The 24,846-nt window shown below is 35.6% G+C and overlaps 1 protein-coding gene across 1 annotated transcript in view; it reads left to right on the forward strand.

Moving 5' to 3' along the window:
- The window catches only part of USP37 (ubiquitin specific peptidase 37), a 78,532-nt gene that overhangs the window by 46,963 nt on the left and 6,723 nt on the right, over positions 1–24,846 (forward strand). Inside the window, exons 16-22 of the mRNA XM_054585661.1 lie at positions 1,423–1,502; positions 4,174–4,338; positions 6,160–6,225; positions 8,945–9,086; positions 14,449–14,704; positions 20,674–20,840; positions 23,826–23,886. Coding sequence (XP_054441636.1) covers positions 1,423–1,502; positions 4,174–4,338; positions 6,160–6,225; positions 8,945–9,086; positions 14,449–14,704; positions 20,674–20,840; positions 23,826–23,886 — 937 coding nt within the window. The remainder of the gene's footprint in view (positions 1–1,422; positions 1,503–4,173; positions 4,339–6,159; positions 6,226–8,944; positions 9,087–14,448; positions 14,705–20,673; positions 20,841–23,825; positions 23,887–24,846) is intronic.

The raw sequence follows: 24,846 nt of genomic DNA on the forward strand, positions 1-24,846 counted from the left end.
CATAACTAAATTTTATACATCATAAATAATTATATTTGAAGTTGGTTTCTTTAAGGCAGAATTTGGACAAAATTCTTGCAGGGAAAACAAATGAGAAATATTTATAAATGATATTTATTTTTAAAAGCTTAATCTCATTGTTAACTCATCGAAGAAAATTGACTGCTTAAGTAGATTATACATTTAACTCAGTGTTTTTTTAGACAACCTTAGAAGCAGCTATTTGTAAACAAATATTAATTTGAAGCATAAGAAGTGGCATATAAGGAACATGTATAAAGGACCCATGGGCAAAGCTAAAGTGGGAAAGGATTGAGGGAGGGAGGGAGGTGGGGGAGGGGGACAGGGGAAAGTGGGAACGTGGTGGTGGAAAGGTGGAGACAAATGTATTTGAACAATTTAAAAAAAGGAAAAAATAAAAAAAGAAATGACATATGCTAAAGTTTGGTAATGTGGGTTAAAGTTGGAGACACTATACATGTGAGTGTAATAAGATCTGAGGAATAAAAAATACTCTTTGCTTTCTTTAGGCTGTATGTTCCCTGTTAGAAACAACAAAGAAGAGTTATGTTTATCCCAAGCTGTAAATTCATATTTGTGTCTGTGATATAATGTTACAGATATTCTGGGATCTGTTGTGTAGCAGTCCTTATAACTGATGGAAACTTGCCAGGACTACCCGTTGTCTTTATAGTAGTGGTTCTTGTTTTATTTTAGCAAATGAGCAGAATTGGCTTCCTAAGGTTAAAAAAAACCTTTCTGTTCTTTAAATGATGAACATTTAGTTCCACCAAAAGATAAATACTCTGGTTTTTTGTTTTGTTTTTTGTTTTAATCATTCCTTACTATTCTTGTTATTACCGTAGAATTTGAAGTTTTCCTAGGTATCTTTACCCCCTTTTTTTTTAAGGATTTTTTGTTTCAGTTTTCTCTAGGTAATGATATCCACCTCAAACTTTGGTCCTTTTAGAGCAGTTGTTCTTAGTGGGCTGTTACCAAAAGATTGAATTCCATTATAAGAAAGGGTTAGAGTTACACCTCACAGACCAGGAACTTAGGTGATCTTATCTTTGGTATGGCCAAATGTTAAGTCTGGATATATTCTTGGCAGTGTTTCTTGTGTAGTCATGGTATAAAGGTTGAGAATCTGCTGCTATGCAATCTAGTTACTGTTACAGATTGAGATGTTTCCTTGGTAAAAAAAAGAAAAAGGAAATTAGGAATTCTGAAATAGAACATATTATAACTATACTTTGAAGATTAGGTCTTAATTTAGTAAAGTTTGTGACTCTAGACACAGTTAAATTGGTCAGAGTTGTCATTCCACTGAAGTAGTATGACAGGAGAATGTTAGTAGCATTTAATGGGATACTGCTGATTCAACTTTATACTACTTTACTTTTCCCTCCTGTCTTTTTACAGACAGAAGAACTTGAGTATTCCTGTGAGAAGTGTAATGGGAAGTGTGCTCTTGTCAGGCACAAATTTAACAGGTTGCCCAGGTAAAATTAATTGCTCTTTTAATTTTTCTTCTTTAAAGTACTTAGTAATATTACTGAATAAGTGAGGTTTACCAGAACGGATTGGTAAAGAAAGACAGCAAAGCTGAAATATGAAGAGGGTAGAGGATGCAAATCTGGAGTGCAGAAGAAAGGAGGAAGATTTGGAATGTTGAAGGAACTTCAGAGTCCCAGGTGATGACAACAAGAGGACAGGGTCAGTGAGACTCTGGAATAATGATAAGGAATAACTAGTAGATTTTTAACTCCGTAATGTATAACATTCAGTTAAAATTTGTTGTTCTTCCTGTAGCCCCTCCCTCTCTTATCCTAAACTTTCAGTAAAAATCTGCTACAGACATATACACGTATGTGTAAAAAATAAAATAGGAAGAGTAATTTTCTGCAAATTGTGCATTCCTTTATTCAGAGGATCTTATAAGTTGATAAGCTTTCTGTAATAATAAGTATTCTGAATTAGGAATGATATTAAATTGTATTAGTTTTCTATAAACAAATGTAAAACCAAACTAACTATAAAAATTATGTGATTATAGGACAGCTTTTAGTTCTTTCCAAGAATAGATCTCAACCACAAACAGGATTATTATTACCATTAAGTATTTATATGGTACTTTGCCTACAGAGTGCTTTATTTTCTTTCATTAGCTTCAATATTTCTAAGACTGAGTGTGGAGTTTCTGGAACCTTACCTCAAGAGACTAGTTCTTTTTACAGTCTATAATCTGCTCCTTTCTAGAAAATGAAATTTTTTTAAAGAAACAACTTTCTAAATCATAACACTATCATTATGTTGACCATAGTCTGTATTTCTTACTTAAGAGACTTATTCTTTGCCATTTGTGTTTTGAGGCAGAAAGATGAGGGAACTTATATTAAGGCAAAGGATTATTACCAGTTGTCATTTACAAAGGAAATCAGTGTACAATTAAAATACTTGTTTGAATGGTGGAAAGAAGGGGAAGGGACTAGACAAAGAACATGTGTGAATGACCCATGGACATGGACAACATAGTGGGAATCGACTGTGGGAGTGGGGGATGGGAGTGTGATGGGTGAAGGGGGGGTAAAGGGGTAAAAATTGAGACAACTGGAATAGAATAAGCATGATTTCTAAATTTAAAAAATAAAATTACAAAAAATGTTCTAAAATTGTGCAATAGTACAAGTAAATATACTAAAAACATTGTATAATAGGCTTTAAATGGGCAAGTCATTTAGTATGTGAATTGTATTTCAATAATGCTGTCAATAAAAAATTAAATCATGTTTATTTAATTTAAAAAAAAATACTTGTTTGAACTGGCAAGCTGAATGTCTGTTCCCTTTCCATTTGTCTAGCTATTTGGCCTTTAAAGTGGAAAAAAATACTGAGGAGAATTTTCCTTCTTGTTTTTTTTCCAGTAGGTCACCTATGTTAAAGATTAATTTATTACAAATTTACCTAAAAGAGAAGACTTTTTGTCATAAATCCCATTATTGGATTTGGTTTGTTTTTGTTCACTTCACTATTAAAGCCAATCTACTATTCTTCTTGAAGGGTCTGGCATCTTTATCAAATCTGTTCATTTCTAGTCCATCTCATCTTTATAAATCAGTAATATTAATTCTGTCATCTGTCTCTTTCATATTATCTTTTATTTTTGGTATTATTTGAAAATTTAAGTCAAAATATTTGACATCTGATATTAGTTTTAGTCTCTTCACATCATTTGTATGCTTGTGTTTTCTCAATTGTGCATTTAAAGGTTATAAGCTCTATAACATACTTTTTAAAAGAAAAATACAGTTAATAACTTTAATTTACAAATTCTTGAGTTTGTGGCTTCTGTCGTGAAGGTCTATGTGTATATATATATATGGAAAGGAAACCGTTTACCATAAATCAGAAATTATTTTTGCCTAAAATCGAGATTTATTCCCATGAGAGTTCTGAAATTCTGTTATTCAAGTGTTCTTGTGCACTGCGGAGTATATAGAGTCCATCAGGGAAAGATTATGTTCTCTATCGGAGGTGAAAAGGTTGCCACAATAGTAACTAAAAAGACGTGTTTTTACAGAGCTAAAAGCCTTTTCAGACCCACAAACCAGATGTGCCATGAAATTTGTAGAACTTCTAAGTGGAGGAAATTTCTATTTCTCTCTTAGCTTTCTTCAGAGAAGGTCTGCTACAGTAAGAATACTTCTTGTCAGAAATCGTCTTGGAAAAAATCAGTTACCAATCATAGGGCTGTTTTAACACTTTAATTAAAATTTTCTTCAGTGCTTTTATAACACCTATTTTTTAAAACTAGGTAACATTGAAGTAAAGAATTTAACCCAATATTAATATTAGTATTTAAAAATATAGTGTTCTTGTCTGATACAGGGGTTTTGTTTTGTTTTGGCGTGTTTTGTTTCTCTAGGAATGTTGTGTTTAGCCTAAATACACCTAATGTCAGTGTTTTATTTTTTTTGTATTCTTAGTACCTAGCACAATGCCTAGCATGTGGCAGGTATTTAGTAAGTGTTCTTTGGCCAAATCTATAGTTTGTTCAGATGTATTCTTTAAATCAAGTGCTATTTGGCATGGTTAGTTGCTGTGATCTCTTTTCACCTATAAGAGAGCTACCTTTATTGTGTACAAACCAGTAATGTCATCTCCTGTTTTCAGAATCCTCATTCTTCATTTGAAGAGATACAGCTTCAATATCACTCTCTCACTTAACAACAAGATTGGGCAGCAAGTTATCATTCCAAGATACCTGACTCTGTCATCACATTGCACTGAAAATACAAAACCACCTTTCCCCCTCGGTTGGAGTGCACATACAGCAATGTAAGTCCTTGAGAGAGAATTTCTTTGCCTTTGCTTTTAAAGTAGAAAGGCTTTAGTAATCTGATCACAAGAATGACTGAGTTAGATAGACAGCACAACTCCTGGGTAAAATCAGACTAAGAGGAGATTTTAATTTGACTTTGTTTTGGGATTTTGTGTTAAATTACCACCTCCTTGAAGTAATTATAGTAATAGATTGAAGTGATAAAATGCTTAAGCAAAATTCTTCCAAGTACATTAGTTGCCTTTCATAACTAGTCACCTTTCTAGGTAATGCCCTTATGCTTTTAGATCCTAGAAGACAGTTTGATAGATGTTGGGAGTATATACTTAATTTGCATGCTCATAAGAGTCACCTGAACACTAAAATATTGATTCCTGTGTACTTTCCCTAGAAGTTCTGTTTCGTGAGATCTAAGATAGGACTTGGGAATCTATCAGTCTATCTATCAATCTGTGTGTGTGTGTGTGTGTGTGTGTGTGTGTGTGTGTGTGTGTGTGTGTTTTAATATACAAGAATTGTTTTCATCATTTCTGTCAGTCTGGAATCAATATTTTTAACAAATGCCTTTACTAATTATTTGGGATATTCAAATCTGGGAAACAGGATATTAAATGTTATTCTGGGGTCCCCAAAATAGATTATGTCTTCATAAATGTATTATTACCAGTAGAAGTACAGAACTTTAGTGGCTCCTAGAAATTTTTACATGAGAAAAGAAGTAACTTTTAATTTTTATTTCATTTTATGGTATATTCTGGGAAAACCTTAGGACTTCTCTGAACTTTCTTCTGCATACTTCCATTACTTTGGAGCCATATATTGTAGTTATTTTTTATGTCTGAACTCTAGTTTGATAGTCGTAAAGTTTAGAACTTCAGTGGTGAAAAGGATTTTAGAGATTCTGTCTAAATTCTTAATTTTACAGGGGAAATCCAGGAAAACGAAGTAATTTTCTTAAAGTTGTATGGTTAGTAACTGAAAGAGCCAGGTTTCTTGGCTAATGTGGAATAATAGACATTTCAGAAAGTGAATGAATACTTGCTAATGTGAATTGATACAGTTTTGTAAAAATGTATTTCTCAGGGGTTAATAATTGAAATATACACTAACATTGTATAAATTTATACTACAAGCCTTAAAAAGTCTACTAATAAACATGTACTCCTAGCAATTGTTAGTATATCTGCATTTTTGTCTTATGGCCTTTCTTTGAAATACATGTGGTTTGAGGGGTTTTTTTGTTTTGTTTTGCATGATGCAGCTGCCCTCTGCTGGTAGTTATTACTCTTTCTGGCAGCAGTATTATATCAAACCATCATGTAGGCTCTTCATAATCACAGGCCCAAAACCAGGCTACCTGACTCTATAATTTAATAGCTTTGAGACTTTGGACAAATTCCTTGACCTGTTTGTAGGGAAAATAGTAAGGTAGTTGTGAACTTAAGTGATGGGAAACACTTACATTCTTACTATAGTGTATGATATCTAGTAAGTCCTCAAAAAATGAGAGCTATTATTATTTTATTGCTTAAAAGTACTGAGACAAGATAATTTTTCCCAAGTTGTTCTTTTTATATGTGTTACCTTTGACTTTGTTTCCAATGCTGTTTACTTAATGAGGTCATTGGATCAAAGAGAGGCCAGAGATAATATTTTCTTTTCCCTTTTGGCCTCTATTGCTAGTAAAAGTAGTATAATTGTTTGTTTTTTTAAAGGGTATATAAGGGTCTATAGTACAGAATAATTCATTTTATAAGTTAAATATATATTTTAATAATGTAATTGTATACATTATATATTTTCTAATTTTCTGATAGTTCTAGACCATTGAAAGCCTCTCAAATGGTGAATTCCTGCATCACCAGCCCTTCTACACCTTCAAAGTGAGTTATATTTCTTGTGTACCCAAAATTTGTATTTTTAAGGATTTGGCTTAACCCTAATTTCCAAGAATATTCCCTCCCCTTTTCTTTATGGTTTCTCTTTTTGCATGATAACTGCTCTGTATTACGTTACTTTGGAATTTTCCTGAATCTGCTTTAAACTATAATCTAGGCTATAGTAAGTTTTTAACAGTGAAACAATTTCAGATGGTCCTCTCAAAATTTTGTTCTAAAACATCTTAAATCATCTGATAATATGTCATATGTTCATCCTAAATCTCTAGAAATTGACTGAATGCAAGGAATTTTAAGGATTGAAGGACTGAAATAACCCATGTTGGCACAAAGCACTGTTCTTCAAAGATAGGCATGGAGATCCCAAAATATCTTTTTATTTGTTGCTAATCAGTCTGGGACTTCTTGTCTTAAACAGTGAACTGGAGCTGTTCTGAAAGGAGACAAAAAACAAACACACACTAGAATGTAGCTGCTCTACAAATGTTTTATTTATTTATTTAAGACCAAAAGTTTGTCCAAGAAGGGAAGCAAATGCTTTTTTTAAATATACCTCTTCTATGGTTAAACTAGAACTACACAGTTCCTGATTAGACACTTCTAAATGACTTGTTCGTCATTGGTCTTTAAAATTAGTTTTTCTAAAAATTTGGTGTCCCAAAGTACTTTTAGAAAAGAGACACTTTTGTTGTTTACGGGCTTTGGGGGGGCTTATATTACCATAAAATGACATTTGGGAATTGCTATTTTCTTTTCCTCCTGTTAATTATTTTTCAGTGCAATTAAAACCAGATGACTAACATGACTAGAAATCTGAAATGGTACCGATATGAATACTCTTGCCCGTTCTCAAGATACAAATGAGCAATACCACTTGGCTGCTTAGAAAGTGAGCAAGTGATGCATTTACAGGATGAATATTTTTCATTACTACAGGCAAGCTGCCTTCTGTGAATATAGTAACTATTAATGGAATGCACTCTTTATGTACCAGATCACTGTAGTTTCAAGAAAGAGATGATTTCATTGAGCTTCATGATACTTGGCATGGTCATCTGTTCTCCAGGGTCTATTGGTATGAGAATTTGAGAGTTGGTCAATAAAGGATATTAGGCCCTAGAAGACCTGTCATGCCGATCAAACTTAAAAGAGGCTGAGTTATGAACCAGAATACCATTGGTTCTTCTACAGTATCCTTTGTCACATTTGACCCTGGTGTTATTAGTAACCAGGTGTCACCCTCATTCAGCATTTACCTGGATAAACAAACTAATATGTTCAGTTTTACTCGGTGAGCATAAAATCAGAAATGAGAAATTGAGATGGCTAATTGGCTTTTTCTAAGTTATACTAAAAACCCTTCTGAAGACATAATGGGAGGCTATTCAAGTGTTCAGGCTGGAGTGCAGTGATATCCTGGCTGCTCTCAGCCACAGACCATGTTTGGGCTTATCACTGACCACTTGCCTCTTTTCTTTGATCTACATTGCTATGCAATTCTCCTGGTTTCCATTGTGGCCTCTTATTTCTTGGTGACATCATTCTATATGTTTATTTACAGTTTTCACATTTAGATTAATTGCATTTTTTCCAATTTCCATTTTACTTTTTTTTTTTTTTAGTACAGCATATGAATTTATGTTAACCTCCATCAAAGAAAGCTTGTGCTCTTTGACCTTTACCACTTTTTCCTTTAATTTATTTTCAGCTCACTTGGAAGCCAACACAGTAACACCTTACTTATCTAGTGTAATTGAAGAGTATTTGATATTTCACATAAATGAATTTTTCTATAACTGAAGCTTGCCTTTTTAAGAATTAATCTTAAAAAAATTTAACCATCTTAGGTGGTTATATACTCCATGGCATTCTAGAAATCCCTATATTCTAAGTAAAATATACTGAAGATAATTTAAATATATTGTAATGACTTGGAATCAACATGATGAGTGTCAGTTATTGCACTGTGTTGTAATACGATAATGCCCTCAGATGGCATTATCTTACAAGATGGTTTACCTTTACATTAAATGACTTGTATAGTTCTTCATTGTCCTTTTTGTGATTATTCTCTCTTATTTCTTAGCTCTCATTTCTTGATGAACTTGCTACATTATTTTATACATCATTTTCTGGGAAAGAAGGGCCCCTGTCTAAAGAGTAAATAAAGTACATGGGCTTTGAAACTGCTACCTTCCTCAGATGCTTTTTAATTACTTTTGTATCCCTGTGTTCTGGAAGGTAGAGATTGCCACAAGTCTGACCTACATATAAGTGGATAAGTGGAATGTTACTGTTACTTTTGAAGTACATGGATCATAATTTAAAAGATCAAAAATAGTTCTCATACTCTTCTGTCAACAACATTTATTCATTGCTATGTCTGCATGCATTCGGTGGATTACTTGCCTTATACAGACAATAACAAACTTCTTTGGGGCTGATCATTAAAAGAAAAAAGGCACAAAGTGATTGGTTTATTGATAACATGTAGTGGTATAAGCTAATTTTCAAAGCATGACTCCTTTGAAGTGGGGCAAAGGTAATTCTTAAGTATACCTTTTGATACATCTTTTTTTCCTATCATATTATTTTTCCATATAGGAAAAGCTTTTTGTTTTATTTTGGTATTTATGTATTTAAAGAATAACAAGAACAATGTTTACCAGACTTAAATAGGGTTTTTTTTCCCCTTGAATTACAGGTATTTCCCCTTTAAATCCAAGAGCTTATTGGCTTTATGCCTTGATTCAGACAGTGAGGATGAGCTAAAACGTTCTGTGGCCCTTAGCCAGAAATTTTGTGAAATGTCAGGCTCTGAACAGCAGCAGGAAGACCTGGAAAAGGTAGGTAATTTCTCACCAGAATATCTGACAAAGATTTGTATAGCTCTTACTGTCCAAACAAATGCCTTTTATAACCAGCATCAGAAAATTTAGTACACAATATATATCATAAACTTAATGCATCTGTTGAAATGCTACTTTTATGTTTTTAATATTTCTTTTTCATTTATAGTTGACATACATTTTATTAGTTTTAGGCGTACTTCCCAGTGATTAGACATTACATAACTTACTAAGTGATCGTCCTGATAAATCTTGCACCAATCTGACACCATACATAGTTATTAGAATATTATTGACTATATTCCCTGTGCTATGCTTTACATTCCTCTGTAACAATCAGTTTGTACTTCTTGATCCTGTCACCTTTTTCACTCATCCCCCCAAACCCCCTCCCCTCAGGCAACTATTAAAATATTCTCTGTACCTGTGAGTCTGTTTTTGTTCTGCTTGTTCATTTATTTTGTTTTTTAGATTCAATTGTTGATAAGTATTGCCATTTTATTGTTCATATTTTATATCCTTTCCTCCTCCTCCTCCTTCTTAAGGAAGACCCTTTAACATTTTGTGTAATACTGGCTTGGTGGTAATGGACTCCTTTAGTTTTTTCTTGTCTGCAAAGCTCTTTATATGTCCTTTGATTCTAAATGATAGCTTTGCTGGATAGAATAATCTAGGTTGTAGTCCTTGCTTTTCATCATTTTGAATATTTCTTGCTGATCCCTTCTATCCTGCAAGTTTCTGTTGAGAACTCAGCTGGCAGTCTTATGGGAGCTCCCTTGTAGGTAAACTACTTTTCTCTTGTCACTTTTAAGATTCTCTCTTTGTCTTTAACCTTTGGCATTTTAATTACGATGTGTCTTGATTTGGGTCTCTTTGGGATCATCTTGTTTGGGACTCTCTGAGCTTCCTGGACTTACATGTATGTCTGTTTCCTTCACCAAGTTAGGGAAATTTCCTGTCATTTTTTCAAATAAGTTTTCCATTTCTTTCTTCTCCTTCCAGTGCCCCCATGATGCAAATGTTGGTACACTTGAAATTGTCCAGGATGCTCCTTACACTATCCTCATTTTTTTTTTTTAATTCTTTTTTCTTTTTGCTGTTCTGATTAGATGTTTTTTGCTTCTTTCCATTCCAAGTCACTAATTTGATTGTTGGTTTCATCTACTCTACTGTTGATTTCTTAAAATGTATTCTTCCTTCCAGTTAATGTATTTTCATTTCTGACTGGTTCTTTTGTATATCTTCTAGCTCTGTTTTTATGTTTCTTACCTCTTTGTTGAAGTTCTCACTAAGTTCATGTACTCTTCCCCTAACTTCATTGAGTACCTTATAACCAGTGTTTTGAACTCTGCATCTGGTAGATTGCTTGTCTCCATTTTGTTTAGTTCTTTATCTGGAGTTTTGTTCTGTTCTTTCATTTGGGACATGTTTCTTTGTCTTCTAATTTTGGCTCCCTCCTGTGTTTGTTTCTGTCTGTTCGATAGAGCTATGTCTCCAGGCTTGGTAGAATGGCCTTATGCAATAGGTGTCCTCTAGGGTCTGTGGTACAACCTCTCTGATCACCCAAGCTTGGCTCTCCAGCTTTGTACACCTTCCTATTGTAGGTGAGCCTTGATTGCTGTTGGCTTGTCAGTGGGAAAGATTTGCCCCCAGGCTGATCAGCTGCAAGGACTGGCTGTGACCACCAACTGCCATGGAGGATCAGCTGTGCAGGGACCCACCCCACAAAGCAAGACTCACTTCAGTGGGATTCTGGTGCCTGCTAAGTCCACCCCTTGAGTGTGTTGCTCATGGAGGTGGTTGTGGGGTGGTGCTTCAATGTGGTCTGAAGCTGTCCACTGGGTGCTCTGGCTCTAGGGCCTCCCAGGAGGCTCAGGCCATGGTCAGCTGCTGCCTGTGTTCTGCCTGGGGCCACCTAGCATAAGCTACAAAGCAAATGCAGATAGCTTCTACTTTGGCTGAGCTTAGAGATGCCCAGGTGAGGCCAAGCTGTGAACTGAGGCCAGCTGCCACTAGTGCCATCTCTGGGGCCACTTAGAGAGACAGAGTACACCGAAGCCAGATGCTTCATGTTTGAGAAAGTTTAGGAAAACCTGAAGCAGGAGCCAAGACAGGTCATTCAAATGGAAAAGCCAAGGGAAACAGCCTGGGTGGGCCCAAAAGTTGGGTAGAGCAGGGACTCAGGGAACTACCAGGGTGGCGTGAACAGTCTGAGCCAGGTTGACCAGTCTCAGCTATCAGCCTGCCAGCCCTGTTGGAAGAGGTTTCATCAAAGGGACAGGGGCCTCTGCCAACACTTCTCTCTGGGAGAAAGCTATCCACCCTTACCCCCCAGCTCTCTCTCTGCTGCCAGACAGTTCTGTTCCTTCCCATATGTCTCTGGTGCCTTTCAAGGGGCTGCCCAACACTGGAGCTCAGAGTGAGTGAGTAAGTCCATGCATAAGCGCTTTAAGAGTAACTCCCTGGAATTCCAGAAGCCTTCCGTCTTCCTCAGCCTGAATCCCCATTGGGTTTTACAGCCAGAAGTTATGGGCACTTCTCTCTCTGGCATTGGAACTCTGGTCTGCAGGGCCTCTGGAGCTCAGATATCCCTCCTGATTTTTTTTCACTACACATCGGTATGGGACCAGCTCATTCCACATCTCTACCCCTCCCCACATCCAAACAGTCTCAATGCGGCTTCTTCAGTTCCCTAGTTGTGGCACTTCCATTCAACCAGATTTCAGGCAGTTCTTAATGATGGTGGTTCTGTAGTTTGGTTGTAATTTGGGTGTGTTTGTGGGAGGATGCAAGTACCGCATTTTCCTATGCGAACATCTTGACTGGAGGTCTCAAACACTAGTTTTAGAGTATGCTTTCTGTAGCTACAAAACCAGTCTGTTTAAAGATGGATTGAGGCTTATTTTTAATTGAAGTATAATTGACATACAACATTGTATTTAGTTTCAGGTGTACAACATAAGGGGTTTTTGTTGTTGTTTTTTTTTAATCCTCACCCGAGGATGTGTTTAATGATTTTTAGAGAAAGAGGAAGGAAGGAAAAAGAGAGACATTGATATGAGAGAGATATCGATTGGTTGCCTCTCGTATATCCTCTACTAGGGATCAGACCTGCAACCTTTTGGTGTGCAGGGTAACACTCAACAAACTGAGCCACCTAGCTAGGGAACAACATAATGATTTGATATTTGTATTACATATATTGTAAAATGATTACCACAGTAAGTCTGGTGAATATCCATCACTATACATAGTTACCAAAAGAATTTTTTCTTGTGATGAGAATTTTTAAGATTTACTCTCTTAACAACTTTCAAATATGCAATACAATACAATATTAACTGTAATCACCATGCTGTGTGTTACATTCCAGAACTTATTTTGTAACTGGAAGTTTGAACCTTTCAGCCCCTTTTACCCATTTTACACACACACACACACACACACACACACACACACACACACACCCACCCCCACCCCACCCCAACCCAATCCCACCCCCAATCCTCTGGCAACCAGCAATCTGTTCTGTATATCTATGAGCTTGGGTTTGTTTGTTAGATTCCACATATAAGTGAGATCGTGAGGTATTTGTCTTTCTCTGTCTGATTTATTTCACTTAGCATAATGCCCTCAAGGTCAAGATGTCCATTTTTTAATGACTGAATAGTTTATACGAGGAGGGAACCAAAAAAATTCCAGAACTTATTTATAAAAATTTTTTATTTATTCTGATATGTTTAAACTTCAGTCACCTTCAAAGTACTCTCCATTTGATGCAATACACCTATCAAGATGTTTGTTTCCACTGCTCAGGAGTTTTTGAACTTGTTGATTTTGGTGCCTTTTAGTGCTTCTGCTGTTTGTTTCACCTCTCCCACATAAGCAAAATATTTCCCTTCGACGATTTTTTACATCTGGGGAAACAAAAAAAACAAAGTCACTCAGGTTAAGATCAGGTAATAGGAAGGGTGGGGCATGGGGTCATGCCATTTTTGGTCAAAATTTGCTGAACACTCAGCATAGTATGGGTTCACTCATAAATCACCCATCGTGAAACGGGCAAATGTGTTGAATATTCAGAAAATATTTCACTGAATTGGAATGCAGCATTTCACAACAGTGCCAGCTGTTACACTGCTACAGATGGATTCCTAGAACACTCAGCAGGGAAAGCCTGTCCTGCAAGGAGCCCACCCTCATTATACCACATCTTTATGCATTCATCCGTCTATCGATGGACACATCAATAGGTTGTTTCCAGGCCTGAGACTTTTAAGAAGTGGAAGTTGTAGATAAATTGCTTTCTCCTGTAAATCTTTAAAGCTACTTTTACATATCGGTCCTCAAATATTGTAATTACTTGCTTAATTTTGGTACCAATTGTTAATGTGGTGGAATCAGAGTAAAAGTTTTACATCAACAGGCTAAACACATAAACTAAAGGTTTAAATAATGGGTGTGAAGGTTTAACTACATTATCTTCTATCTTAACACATAATGATAATTAATACTTTGACGAGACATGCTTTTCTAGGAGTGTGCATCATCTCATGTAACTGTTTGATTTTAAACCTCACTTTTGGTAAAGTAATTATTTTAGTAGTTATTTTTGTTCTGACTTGTTTCTCGCTTTACCTTAAAGCTAGAAGTAGTTTGTGGTTTATCACCTTGAATGAGAAATCACAGAAAGTCAGAAATCCTCCCTAAAATAAAACTTACTCAGAAAATAACTTCTGAATATTTACATAATGTTAATGTATTCTTTATTTTTCTCATGTATTAAAAAAAATAAGATCTGTCAACGTTTAAAAAGGAATATTAAATGTAGTGACAATATTTACAGTATAATCCACGTATATCTGGAAAAAATACAGTATTATCTCTGATGGAAGTTGAATTTATTTATTTTTAAAGATTTTCTTTCTTTATTTTTAGAGAGGGGAAGGGAGAGAGAGAAACATCAATGTGTGGTTGTCTCTCAAGAGCCCCTTACTGGGGACTTGGCAAGCCCTGACTGGGAATCGAACCACCACCCTTTGGTTCACAGGCTGGCACTCAATCCACAGAGCCATACCAGTCAGGGTGGAATGAATTTATTATTTTTATGGATTTTCCAAATTTCTACAAAGAGTGTACTTAACACTTACTATAACCAAGGAAATAACTATGTATTCTTATGTAGTTATTAGTAAAAGTATATTAGGTTTGTAATTGAGTTAAATATTGATTTTTAAATAACTGAAAGTATCAAAGAGCAGGAACTTTTTAGAACTAAAATAAACATCTCATTTTAAACTCTAAAATTGCTGTATTGGTAGGCATTCAGGTTTCCTTTAAAAGTAACTCTTTTCTTTAGGATTCAAAATCTTGCAGAATAGAGCCTGATAAGTCTGAATTGGAAAACTCAGGATTTGATGGAATGAGCGAAGAAGAACTTCTAGCAGCTGTTTTAGAGATAAGTAAGAGAGAAGCTTCACCGTCTCTGAGTCATGTAGATGATGATAAACCAACCAGCAGCCCAGATACTGGATTTGCAGAGGATGATATTCAAGAAATGCCTGAAAATCCAGACCCTATGGAAACTGAGAAACCCAAAACAATCACAGAGCCAGGTAGGATTAATGAAGATGTCTGTTAAACAAGGCATGGCTGTGTCCAAAGCTTTGTAGTGACAAATGGCTTCCAAATAATGGGAGGTAAGATGGATCTGTATAATTGTAACAGAGTTAATAATACTTTCATGCTTTGTGTTAACAGTTTAAGAAAATGAGAAGTAAATAATGTGAGTAGTACCCAGAGACTAATGGTAAAATATGCCATATTCCTTCAGGTGTGCATCAAAAGAAAAGTTAGTGTTCTTAACGTGCATTTAATAAATGTTTGTGTTTAGTTTTTGGTCACTTTTCTCTCATCTCTGGTCTCTCGGAAATGTGTATAATTCTTTCTTAATTTTTCTGTATCTGAACTTGTACTAAGTTTTAGTATATAGTTATCCCTCAGTATCCATGGGGGATTGGTTCCAGGACCCCTGCAAATACCAACATTCGCAGATGCTCAAGTCCCTTATATAAAATAGCGTAGTATTTAGATATAACCTATGCACATCCCCCCGTATACTTTAAATCATCTCTAGGTTATTTCTAATGCCTAATACAATGTAAATGCTATGTAAATAGTTGTACTATATTGTTTGAGATATAGTGACAAGAAAAAGGTCTGTGCATGTTCAGTCCAGATGGAACTGACATTGTCCTTAACGACTAGTACACATCAGCAACAGGGTAACATTTTTTTTTCAAGTTATTTTTGATAAGTGACTGGTTGAATCTTTGGATGCAGAACCTGTAGATGTGGAGAGTCAACTATATAAACAGTTCAAGTTCTTCATTCTCCTTTGGATCTTTTCCTTCATAATGGTAGAAAGACCCCTGAACCAAGAGATCTCTTGTCTTAGCTATACTGCTTCCTAGCTATGAATTTCTAAATAGGTAACTTAACCTCTTTGATACTGTTTGGGGATCTACCAGACAAATTTCAGAAGATCAAGAATAGAATGTTAGATAGTGTATACGTCTAATGTAAAGTGCAATACAGATTTTAAAAAATTATTTTTTGTGGTCATTATTATTTATATTTTGTTATTTCTCTAGTTATCAATGGGAACAACCAAGCGGAGCCTCCTTACCTTGTACTGTGGGTATTTTAAAAATTTTAGGTAGAAATTTTTTACTCCTTCTTTCTGCATCCAACTCTGATTTTTCCTTCTGATATCCCTAATATCTATATTCACTTAGCCAGCTAATGTGTTTCAGTACATCAAGCCTAAGATTTTGGGGATGAAAAGAATTGTAATGTATCACAGAGTTATTTTCTGTATTCTTGGGGTTAGGACCTCATCAATTTTGAATTATTTTATGTTCAAGTGAAAAGAATTAGTATATCCTCAATTTTTCTGGAAAGAAAAAGCTGATGATTTTTGTTTGTAGGCATTCCTTTTTTTATCCCTCTTGATGCATGTATTCTTATGAAATCCCCTTTTATTAAACTTATGATTATTGGCCTTAGATATCATTGGTTAATACAAGTTCTTTTGTCCCATCTCTTTATATTCTCCTTTCAGCTCTGCCTTTTAATTTTTTGTTTAGTCCTACATCTTAAAATTAACAAAGGAAGTTATGTACAATTAGTTCTAGATTATCTGTGCCAGTGGAGAACACTGAGGTTATCAAAATATTAATGATCACAGTTAGTTTTACAACTATAGCAGCTTCGGGGAGAGCAAACTTAAGTACTTTATATCCTGTACTGGATGGGGCAAAAATAAGTTTATAGTTGTTCATATGGAAAATAGTACAATAAATGATAGTAATAGAATAAACTGTGTTTCACGTTCTCACTTCTGTAAACCTACTTTTGCCCCACCCTATATATAAGATCCTCTATTCTTTTCTCCCCCCGACCCCGGTGCAGCTTGCTCCAGTGCCAGTAGCCTATGGGCAGAGGCCAGGCAACGGGTCAGGTCTTCCCTCTCTTCTAATTATGTCTGTTGTGCCTTAGTTTCACTCATCTTTAAAAAACTCTCTTAGGGCTTTCTGTGCTTATTCAGCTACTGCCCCCTTTCTTTACTGCCTTCACAACAGAAGTCTTGTTGAAAGAGTTGTTTAATTCATGCTCTCTACTCTCTTATCATCTCTCACTCTCCTATCACCTCTCATTCTCTCCTCAACCCTATCCCAGTGGGCTTTCATCCCTACCACTCCACCAAAATGGTGTTTTGATCAAGTTACCATTAGCAGTATTTCACAGTCCACCACTCCCTTCTTAACATGTAAAATTTTATAAACTTTTTTCTCTGAGCTTCCATCATACCGTACCTATGGGAGTTTTTCTCTTTCTACTAAACCAACTATTCATCTCAGTTTTTTTGGTTTTTGTTTTGGGGTTTTTTGTTTGTTTGCTTTTTGTTTTTGGTGGTTTTTTTTTGCTTCCCTCATCAGAACTCTTAATTGTTGGAGTATTCCAGGATACTGTCCTCAGCTGTATCTCCTTTCCTACTTAAGCTCTCTCCCTAAGTGATATGTAGTACCACAACTTCATATACTGATGAAATATCAAATTTATATTTCTAGCCTAGATCTCTCCCCTGAGCTTTAAACTTGTATGTTGAAATGCCTACTTGAAATATCCATTTGGCTGTTTAATTTTTATCCCTGTTCTCCAAGTATTGTTCTCCAAGTAAAGAAAAAAATCATTAACACCTCTAGTATGCCTTCGCCATATCAGCACATGGTACCATCATAAACCCAGTTGCTCAGGCAAAAAAAGTCACCGTTGATTTGTTTTACTCCATACCCTTGCATTCAGTCCATCAATGAGTTCAACCAGCTGTACCTACAAAATATGTTCTGAATCCAACAATTGATCAACATCTTCGTAGCTACAGCTTTACTCTTCTGTCTCTCACCTCGGCTACCACAACTGATTTCTAATGTCTTTTCCTCCACTCTTGCCTCCTACAGACCTTCTTTCGTGGACAGAGCAGCTAAAGTAATCTTTCTGAAGCATAAACCACACTGTCACTTTTCTGCCTAAAACTTGTGACTTTCCATTACACTTAATCCAAGTTTCTTACATAGGCCATCTCTACTCCTCTTTCCTCTTTTAGCCATAATTACATTTTCTCTCTCTGTCCCTCAAATATGCTAAGTTCATTCTCAGAGCCTTTGCACTTAGGCTCCTTGAGCTCAAAGGCCATCCTGCCTTAAGTATCACTGTATCCATCCCTAGCTTCTACAACAGTGCCTGGTGTAGTAGGTTCCCAGTAGATATTTGGGGCCCACACAATTGGCTGTCTCATGCATCAACTAAGGAATACCAGGAATACAGGCTAGGTAAGGTCTCATTGTCTCCAGGCACTAGCCAAAAGGAACAGTGTGTGCAAAGGCCTAGGTATGAGAAAGGTCACAGCAAGTTAGTAAACCAAAAACCAAGTTCCAAATGACCTATATGACTGGAGCATAGTGTTAAGGGGGGGAAATCAAGAGATGAGACGAGACTAGGTTTTACATAACCTAAAGCCATGTTTAGGATTTTGGACTTCTATTTCAGAGGCATTAGGAAGTTATTGAATAATTTTAAGCAAGCAAGTATTTGATGAAGAATTATATTTGAAAAACATCATTCTGGCTGTATGTAGTTTATAGATTAAAGAAGAACCAAAATAATCCTGTGAGACCTGTTAGAAAGTTTTTGCGATAGTCCAGACCAAAAGTTAATAGTGCCCTAAGACAAAGTTTTGGCGTTAAAAAGAAAAACATTTGATGGATTCAGCAGATAGGAAGGAATGTTTATCTGATATGAAGGGTAAATGAGAAGTAAAAGATGACTCCCTTGTTTCTGTCTAAAAAACAAAACAAAACAAAAACTGGACAGTGATCCCTTTCACTGAAATATAGAAGGTAGTAAAGGAGCAGATTTTAGCTGGTGTGGAGGCAGAGGCAGATAACATAATTTATTTACTATAAGAATATTGAGCTTTGACACATGATTCCCCTTTGACCCACTGTGAAAGTTTCTTAGAAGTGTATTTCATGGTCATATTTGTTCCCATAGATCTTACATAGTTTTTGTATTCATCTAATAATCTTAAAGATAAATACAGGGTATATAATAATTTTAGCATCTCAGTGTGAACTTTCTTGATTAGTTTTCTATCACATGGATTAATTGCTAGTGTAATTCCAGGATTGAGTGAGATGCATGGGTACATTGCTGAAAATTATTCATTAAAAAAATTATACCTCATCACCTTTTTTATATGTTTTGATAATAAAAGTAGTAATGCTCATCTTATGCCCTGAAATAGTAGCCTCAACTCCTAAATCTTTCTTCCACTTGAAATGCTTAACATCTTCTAACTTTGAATGTCTCGGTTCCAAATTTCTACAAGTAATCTGAATGGTTGTGACTCAATTATTTATTCCTGGTTCAGTAAGCTGAGGTCAAAGAGATAGGCAGGTTCATATAGACCTCAGAGCTGCCTCTTCCGGGCTAGGGAAATGATTGTTTCTCCAAGCATGAAGAAAAGAAAGAAATCATTAACACCTCTAGAATAATTTTTAAAAATTGGGATCATACTCCTTTTTGTTCTTAATATATCCTGAGTTTCTTTTACTCTTGTAATGAATATTGAGTTAGTGTTAGTGGCAAATAGTCAACAATTCAATACAATTTTTAAAATGATGACTAGTTGCTGATAATAGAGTATACAACCAAATAGCTATAAGCTTCAGAGTTGTCAGTGCTATAGAAAAGTATCTAACATTTAAATGGTTAAAATGCAGTTTTGAAGCAGGTAAAGAGTATATACTAATTTTAAAACTATATAAAATGAACCTGTAAAGTAATGCTTACTGATTAGTTGATTTTTTTTTTTTTTTAAATGAGAATTTCCTTAACTTGTTATGGTGAGGATTTTTGCTTTGGTAGTGTTTGAGGTTGGTAGGTAGGTAAATAGTTAGAGTCCTCTTCTCCCCACTTACCTTTAATACTTAACCAATATTACAAGTTATAATGAAATGTTGTTACTCCACAGTTTAAATAACCAGAACAAAATACTGTTTATCCCAGCTAGTCATAGGCTAGAGACTGAAGAAGAACAAAAAGAAATTGATTAATTTTTCTTTTATCTAACTCAATGAATGTTCTAAACATATATGTTGTCATATACTTGTGTGGTACATGAGATATGTGTTATATATTTTATGGAACTCTTGAATCATTATGTACAAGGCTTATTTGGTTATTATGCAAAAACACTCATTTAACATACATTGTTAATAAATGGGGGAAATCTCATTATTAGCCTAATGATTCTAGCCTAATTATTTTCTTTTTTAAAATATTTTATTTATTTTTAGAGAGGGGAAAGGAGGGAGAGAGGAGAGAAACATCAATGTGTGGTTGCATCTCACATGCCCCCTGCTGGGGATCCAGGCCTGTGCTCTACACTGGGAATCGAACCAGCGATCCTTTGGTTCACAGGCTGGCGCTCAATCCACTGAGCCACACCGGCTAGGCCTAGCCTAATTCTTAATTTACTTTAAATAATACTTTATTCCTAATACTTGGTCATGTGACATGACCTATGAATATGGCTGTTTAATTCTTATCCATTCTAACCATAGTGCTTCTGGTGTTTGGTTAAGTTTCAGAGCCTCTGCTGTAGATCAGTGGCTCTCAACTAAGGGCAGTTTTGTTCACCAGGGGACATTTCACAATGTCTGTTATTTTTGGTTGTCACAACCAGAGAGGGGATTGGTAGTGTCACCTGTAGAAGGAGTCCAGGGATGTTACTAAACATTCTACAATGTACAGGACAGCCCTCCCCTAGCAACAAAAACTTGCCCTACCCAAAATGTCATTAGTTCTGAGATTGAGAAACCCTAGGCTAGGTGTAGTAAGATGAAATTGTATGTCCCATTGTGGTAAATTACTCTCTGCACAGTAGATGTCACTCTAGTCTAGAGATTTCAGTTTATTAGAGAGGATTTCCCAGTTATGTTATGTTCTGCTTCCTCAGATCCAGCCAGTTTTACTGAGATAACTAAAGACTGTGATGAGAATAAAGAAAACAAAACCCCAGAAGGATCTCAAGGAGAGGTGGATTGGCTTCAGCAGTATGATATGGACCGTGAAAGGGAAGAGCAAGAGCTTCAGCAGGCCTTGGCGCAGAGCCTCCAGGAGCAAGTAAGAGATACTCAGATTGCTACTTTCTCCACACCTATCTTTCCCAAGAAATAGGATAGTAGTAGTAATAATAACAACTAATGTGTTAAGCACTCACTGGGTATGAGTCATTGTTCCAGGTGATTTGAATACAATATCATTGATCCACCAAAACAAACAAAATAAAAACTTTGCAGCTTTGCATTGGGTTTGAAACAGATACAGTGATAATTTTTCTGTTTTTGAAAATCCAAATGCAACAAAATATATTGTTGGTTACTTCCCATTACAATAATTCATTTCATGCTAAAACAAGATGGGTTATTAGAGACCGTCCCAGTCCAACCTTATTTTGCAGACTCTAGAAACAGCCAGTATAACACCGTGATTTTATCATTAATATTTTAAGGCAGTGTATTTGTTTTGGTCATTTTCTCACAGTCTGAATCCTTTCCTGTGAATTATTTGAGGACAAAATTCTTAGAAATTGTACCTGAAATTTAGATTTTAGTCATAGGCTCACATTTATCTGCTCTTTTCTTTATGTAGTAATCTATTCTTTAATTTTTAGTTCTTTATATTTATATTTGCCAGAGCAGGCTTATTTGCACTGTTGTAGTCACTTATTCATCATTTTGTAAACTTTCTGTAAATTGGGGAAAATAAAAATTTCATCCTTTTTTTTTTTTTTTTTTCAGGGTATCAGACTAAAAGGTGATGTTTTCGTGCTTGACTAATCCTATGCAACCCAAGTCATGTTAGTAATAAAGATTTACCAAGACTCCCCAGAATTAATGCCTAGTTTTTAGTGTTTACAAACAATCAGATTAAGAAACCTAATTTCACCAGAACAGTGGGTCCCTAGCTTAACTGCACAATAATATTGCTTGGGGAGCTTCAAAAAATAGTAATGCTTGGCTTGTTCTGCCTTTCAGAAATTCTGATATAATTGGTCTGGGCTGTGGTGTGGGCATCTAGATTTCTTCGTTTTCTTTTTTCTTCTTTTTTTTGGGGGAGGGTGGTATTTATTTATTTTTAGAACTGGGGGAAGGGAAGGAGAAAGAGAGGGAGAGAAACATTGATCGTTGCCCTTCGCATGCTGCCAACTGGGGACTCAGCCCGCAACCCAGGCATGTGCCCTGACTGGAATTGAATCTGCAACCTTTCGGTTCACAGGCTGGCGTTCAATCCACTGAGCTACACAAGTCAGAACTAGATTTCTTGGTTTTCTTTAAAAATAATAATAATTATAATAATGATTTTTAAAATTTAGTCTTTATTAAAGATTAATCTGTGTTTTTTCCCATTACCATCAGCCCTCCCTCCCCTGAGCCATCACCACATGGTTGTCCATGTCCATGAGTCCTTTAATAAAGACTTTTAACTTCACTCCTTCATTCTAATGTGTAGCCAAGGTTGAGAACTTCTTTAAAACCATTTCAGAACCAGCTCTTCTATATCCTTTTATTTATTGAAAACATCTCCCTACCTACGTTGTCATCAAGATGTATATATGTCAAACTGTTTTACAAATAACATATAGTGATCTTTTGTTTTAGAAAACTTACTTTTAATGTAAAAGACCAAAGTCTGATTTCTTAACAGTAGTATCTTACATCATTTCTTGTCAGCTGACCCAGTTAAAACCAACTTCCAGGGTCAGGCAAAAGAGGTATACAGTTCATAAGGAAAATAATACAATAATTAATAAATACTTTGGTGTAGCAGGATGATGCTCTAACCAATTGAGCTCCCTGGCCAGGGCCATAACTAATAAATACTAATACAGGAAGAAACTATGTTTCATGTACTCACAACTGTAAACCTTTTGCTCTGCCCTGTATTTTTCTCAGATGTGACAGTATGGTTATAAGATGAAGTTTTTTTAGTTTGGTATACCTGCATCATTCTATTAATAACTAAAAGGAGTCTCTGTTTTCAGCATAGACTTTATATACTTGGATAAGTTTAAGTAATCTTATTTCCTCTTATATCGAAATAGCAGATATATTCTCTGCTGCTTTTCAAACATAGTATTTATTGCTCCCAGTACTATAATGCAGAATAGCTCATTCTAAGCTTCTATAAAAACAAATCCAAAATTGAGGAAAGTATAAAATAATTCTGCTTAAATTATATTTTTCTTTATTCATGCATTGTTGGTAAATTATCTCTTCTCTGAAAATGGGGAGTATAATATTTTTATAGTCAACTTTTCCCTATTTTCATAATTAGTCATCTAGTTGAGAAATTTTCAGAAGTACTAATTTTTCTAAGAGAATCTCAGATGTATTTAGAAAAGTAACAGTCAACAGCATTCATTTAGTATTTACCAAGCATCTATTATGTGTCTTGGTTTCTTCAGCAGAACAAAAATAAAAATCTATGAATAATACCTTGTGGAAATAACATTTATCCTGCTGTCAAAAACTTCAGGTTATTGGTGTGCTAGAGTCAGTTCACTGTCAGGTCAGGAGAGCCAGCTTTATACACCTCTTTCTAACTCTGCATTCAGCTTCATTTTTATCTACGATTGGCCGTACATACCTCTTTCCAACCTTAACATTCAGTGTCACATTGGTAGCTTAAAATTGGCCCTGGTGAGAGTACTTATACCATGGATTTAGTGCATACTCTAAATCAGGGGAGAGAAAAGAGCAATTTGCTAAGTATCTTGCTATATGCCAGGTATTTCATACATGTAAGAAAAAACGGGATTATATCATAATATCACATTGAATGGCTTTTGGTTGGCATGCCAAATACTGCTAACTAGAAAAGATAGCATTTAAGGCTTTTTAATCTCCAAGGTTGTGTTTTAGGAGGAGAGTGTTGAAAAAAGTACAGAACTTCTCCACATCCTTCAGTTGGTCATGGTCCAAACATCCATAAAATTATGGAAAACATCATTAGCAAATACTTTTAGAGCAACTGATTTTATTCTCATTAAATAAGTTTTAATCAAGACTTCATTTTAATACCTTAGTTTTGTTCTTGTCCCTTTAGGAGGCTTGGGAACAGAAAGAAGATGATGACATCAAAAGAGCTACAGAGTTAAGTCTTCAAGGTATGGAGAGTATTTTATTTACCTTTTTTTAAATGTTAAATGAAAACAGAGAAGAGCTTGAAAAATGTGTTTGTTATTTTTAATAACAATAATAAGCCTGAACCCCTCCCACGTAAAGAAATAAAACCTTTGAAGTTACCTGGATACCCCTTTCTTTCTCCTCCCTCCCAGAGGAAACCACTACTCTGACATTTGTATCATTAGTAGCTTGCTTTTTCTTTTCCCGTTTTTTGTTTTTTTAATTGTAATTTTGATTTTAGAGAAAGAGGAAGGGGGGGAGAGAAACATTAATTGGTTGCCTTCTACACGCACCCTGTCTGGGGACTCAACCTGCAATTCAGGCATGTGCCCTGAGCTGGAATCGAACCAGCAACCAGTTGCAGTTTGCAGGACGAAGCCACACTAGCTAGAGCAGTAGCTTGGTTATTTTAAAAATAGTATTTACTGTATTTATAGCCCTAAACAATATAACGTTTTTATTTTGAAAAAATTATATAGCAAAGACAGTCTGTCTGTAATCCACCTGTATGAAAAAGTAACACTCCCACTGTTAAGTCTCCTTGGAGAAGATTAGGTGGCTTTAGTTTCCCCATGAATTTAAAAGAGCTCACTCTGGGGAAGTCATTGGGCAGTTATGAGTAAGCATTCAGAAGCATAAGGTTCACCATACTCATGGCATTTGGCAGAACTAATATATGAACCAGATGCTGCAAGTCCATAGGAACATGTAGTCACAGGAAGTGGGCTAATTCTGTACTTTTCTGTTTTCTTAAAATCAATCATTGTGGTCTTTCTCCAACTCTCAGAAATAGATCAAAGCGGTTTTTTTGTTTTTTGAGAGAGGGGAAAGGAGGGAGAAAGAATGGAAGAGAAACATCAGTGTGTCGTTGCCTCTCACACGTCCCACACTGGGGACCTGGCCTACAACCCAGACACGTGCCCTGACTGGGAATCAAACTG

This window comes from Pteronotus mesoamericanus, unplaced genomic scaffold, assembly GCF_021234165.1.
Source record: "Pteronotus mesoamericanus isolate MK-2021 breed Mesoamerican mustached bat unplaced genomic scaffold, CSHL_Meso_final contig_90, whole genome shotgun sequence".
NCBI lineage: Eukaryota > Metazoa > Chordata > Mammalia > Chiroptera > Mormoopidae > Pteronotus > Pteronotus mesoamericanus.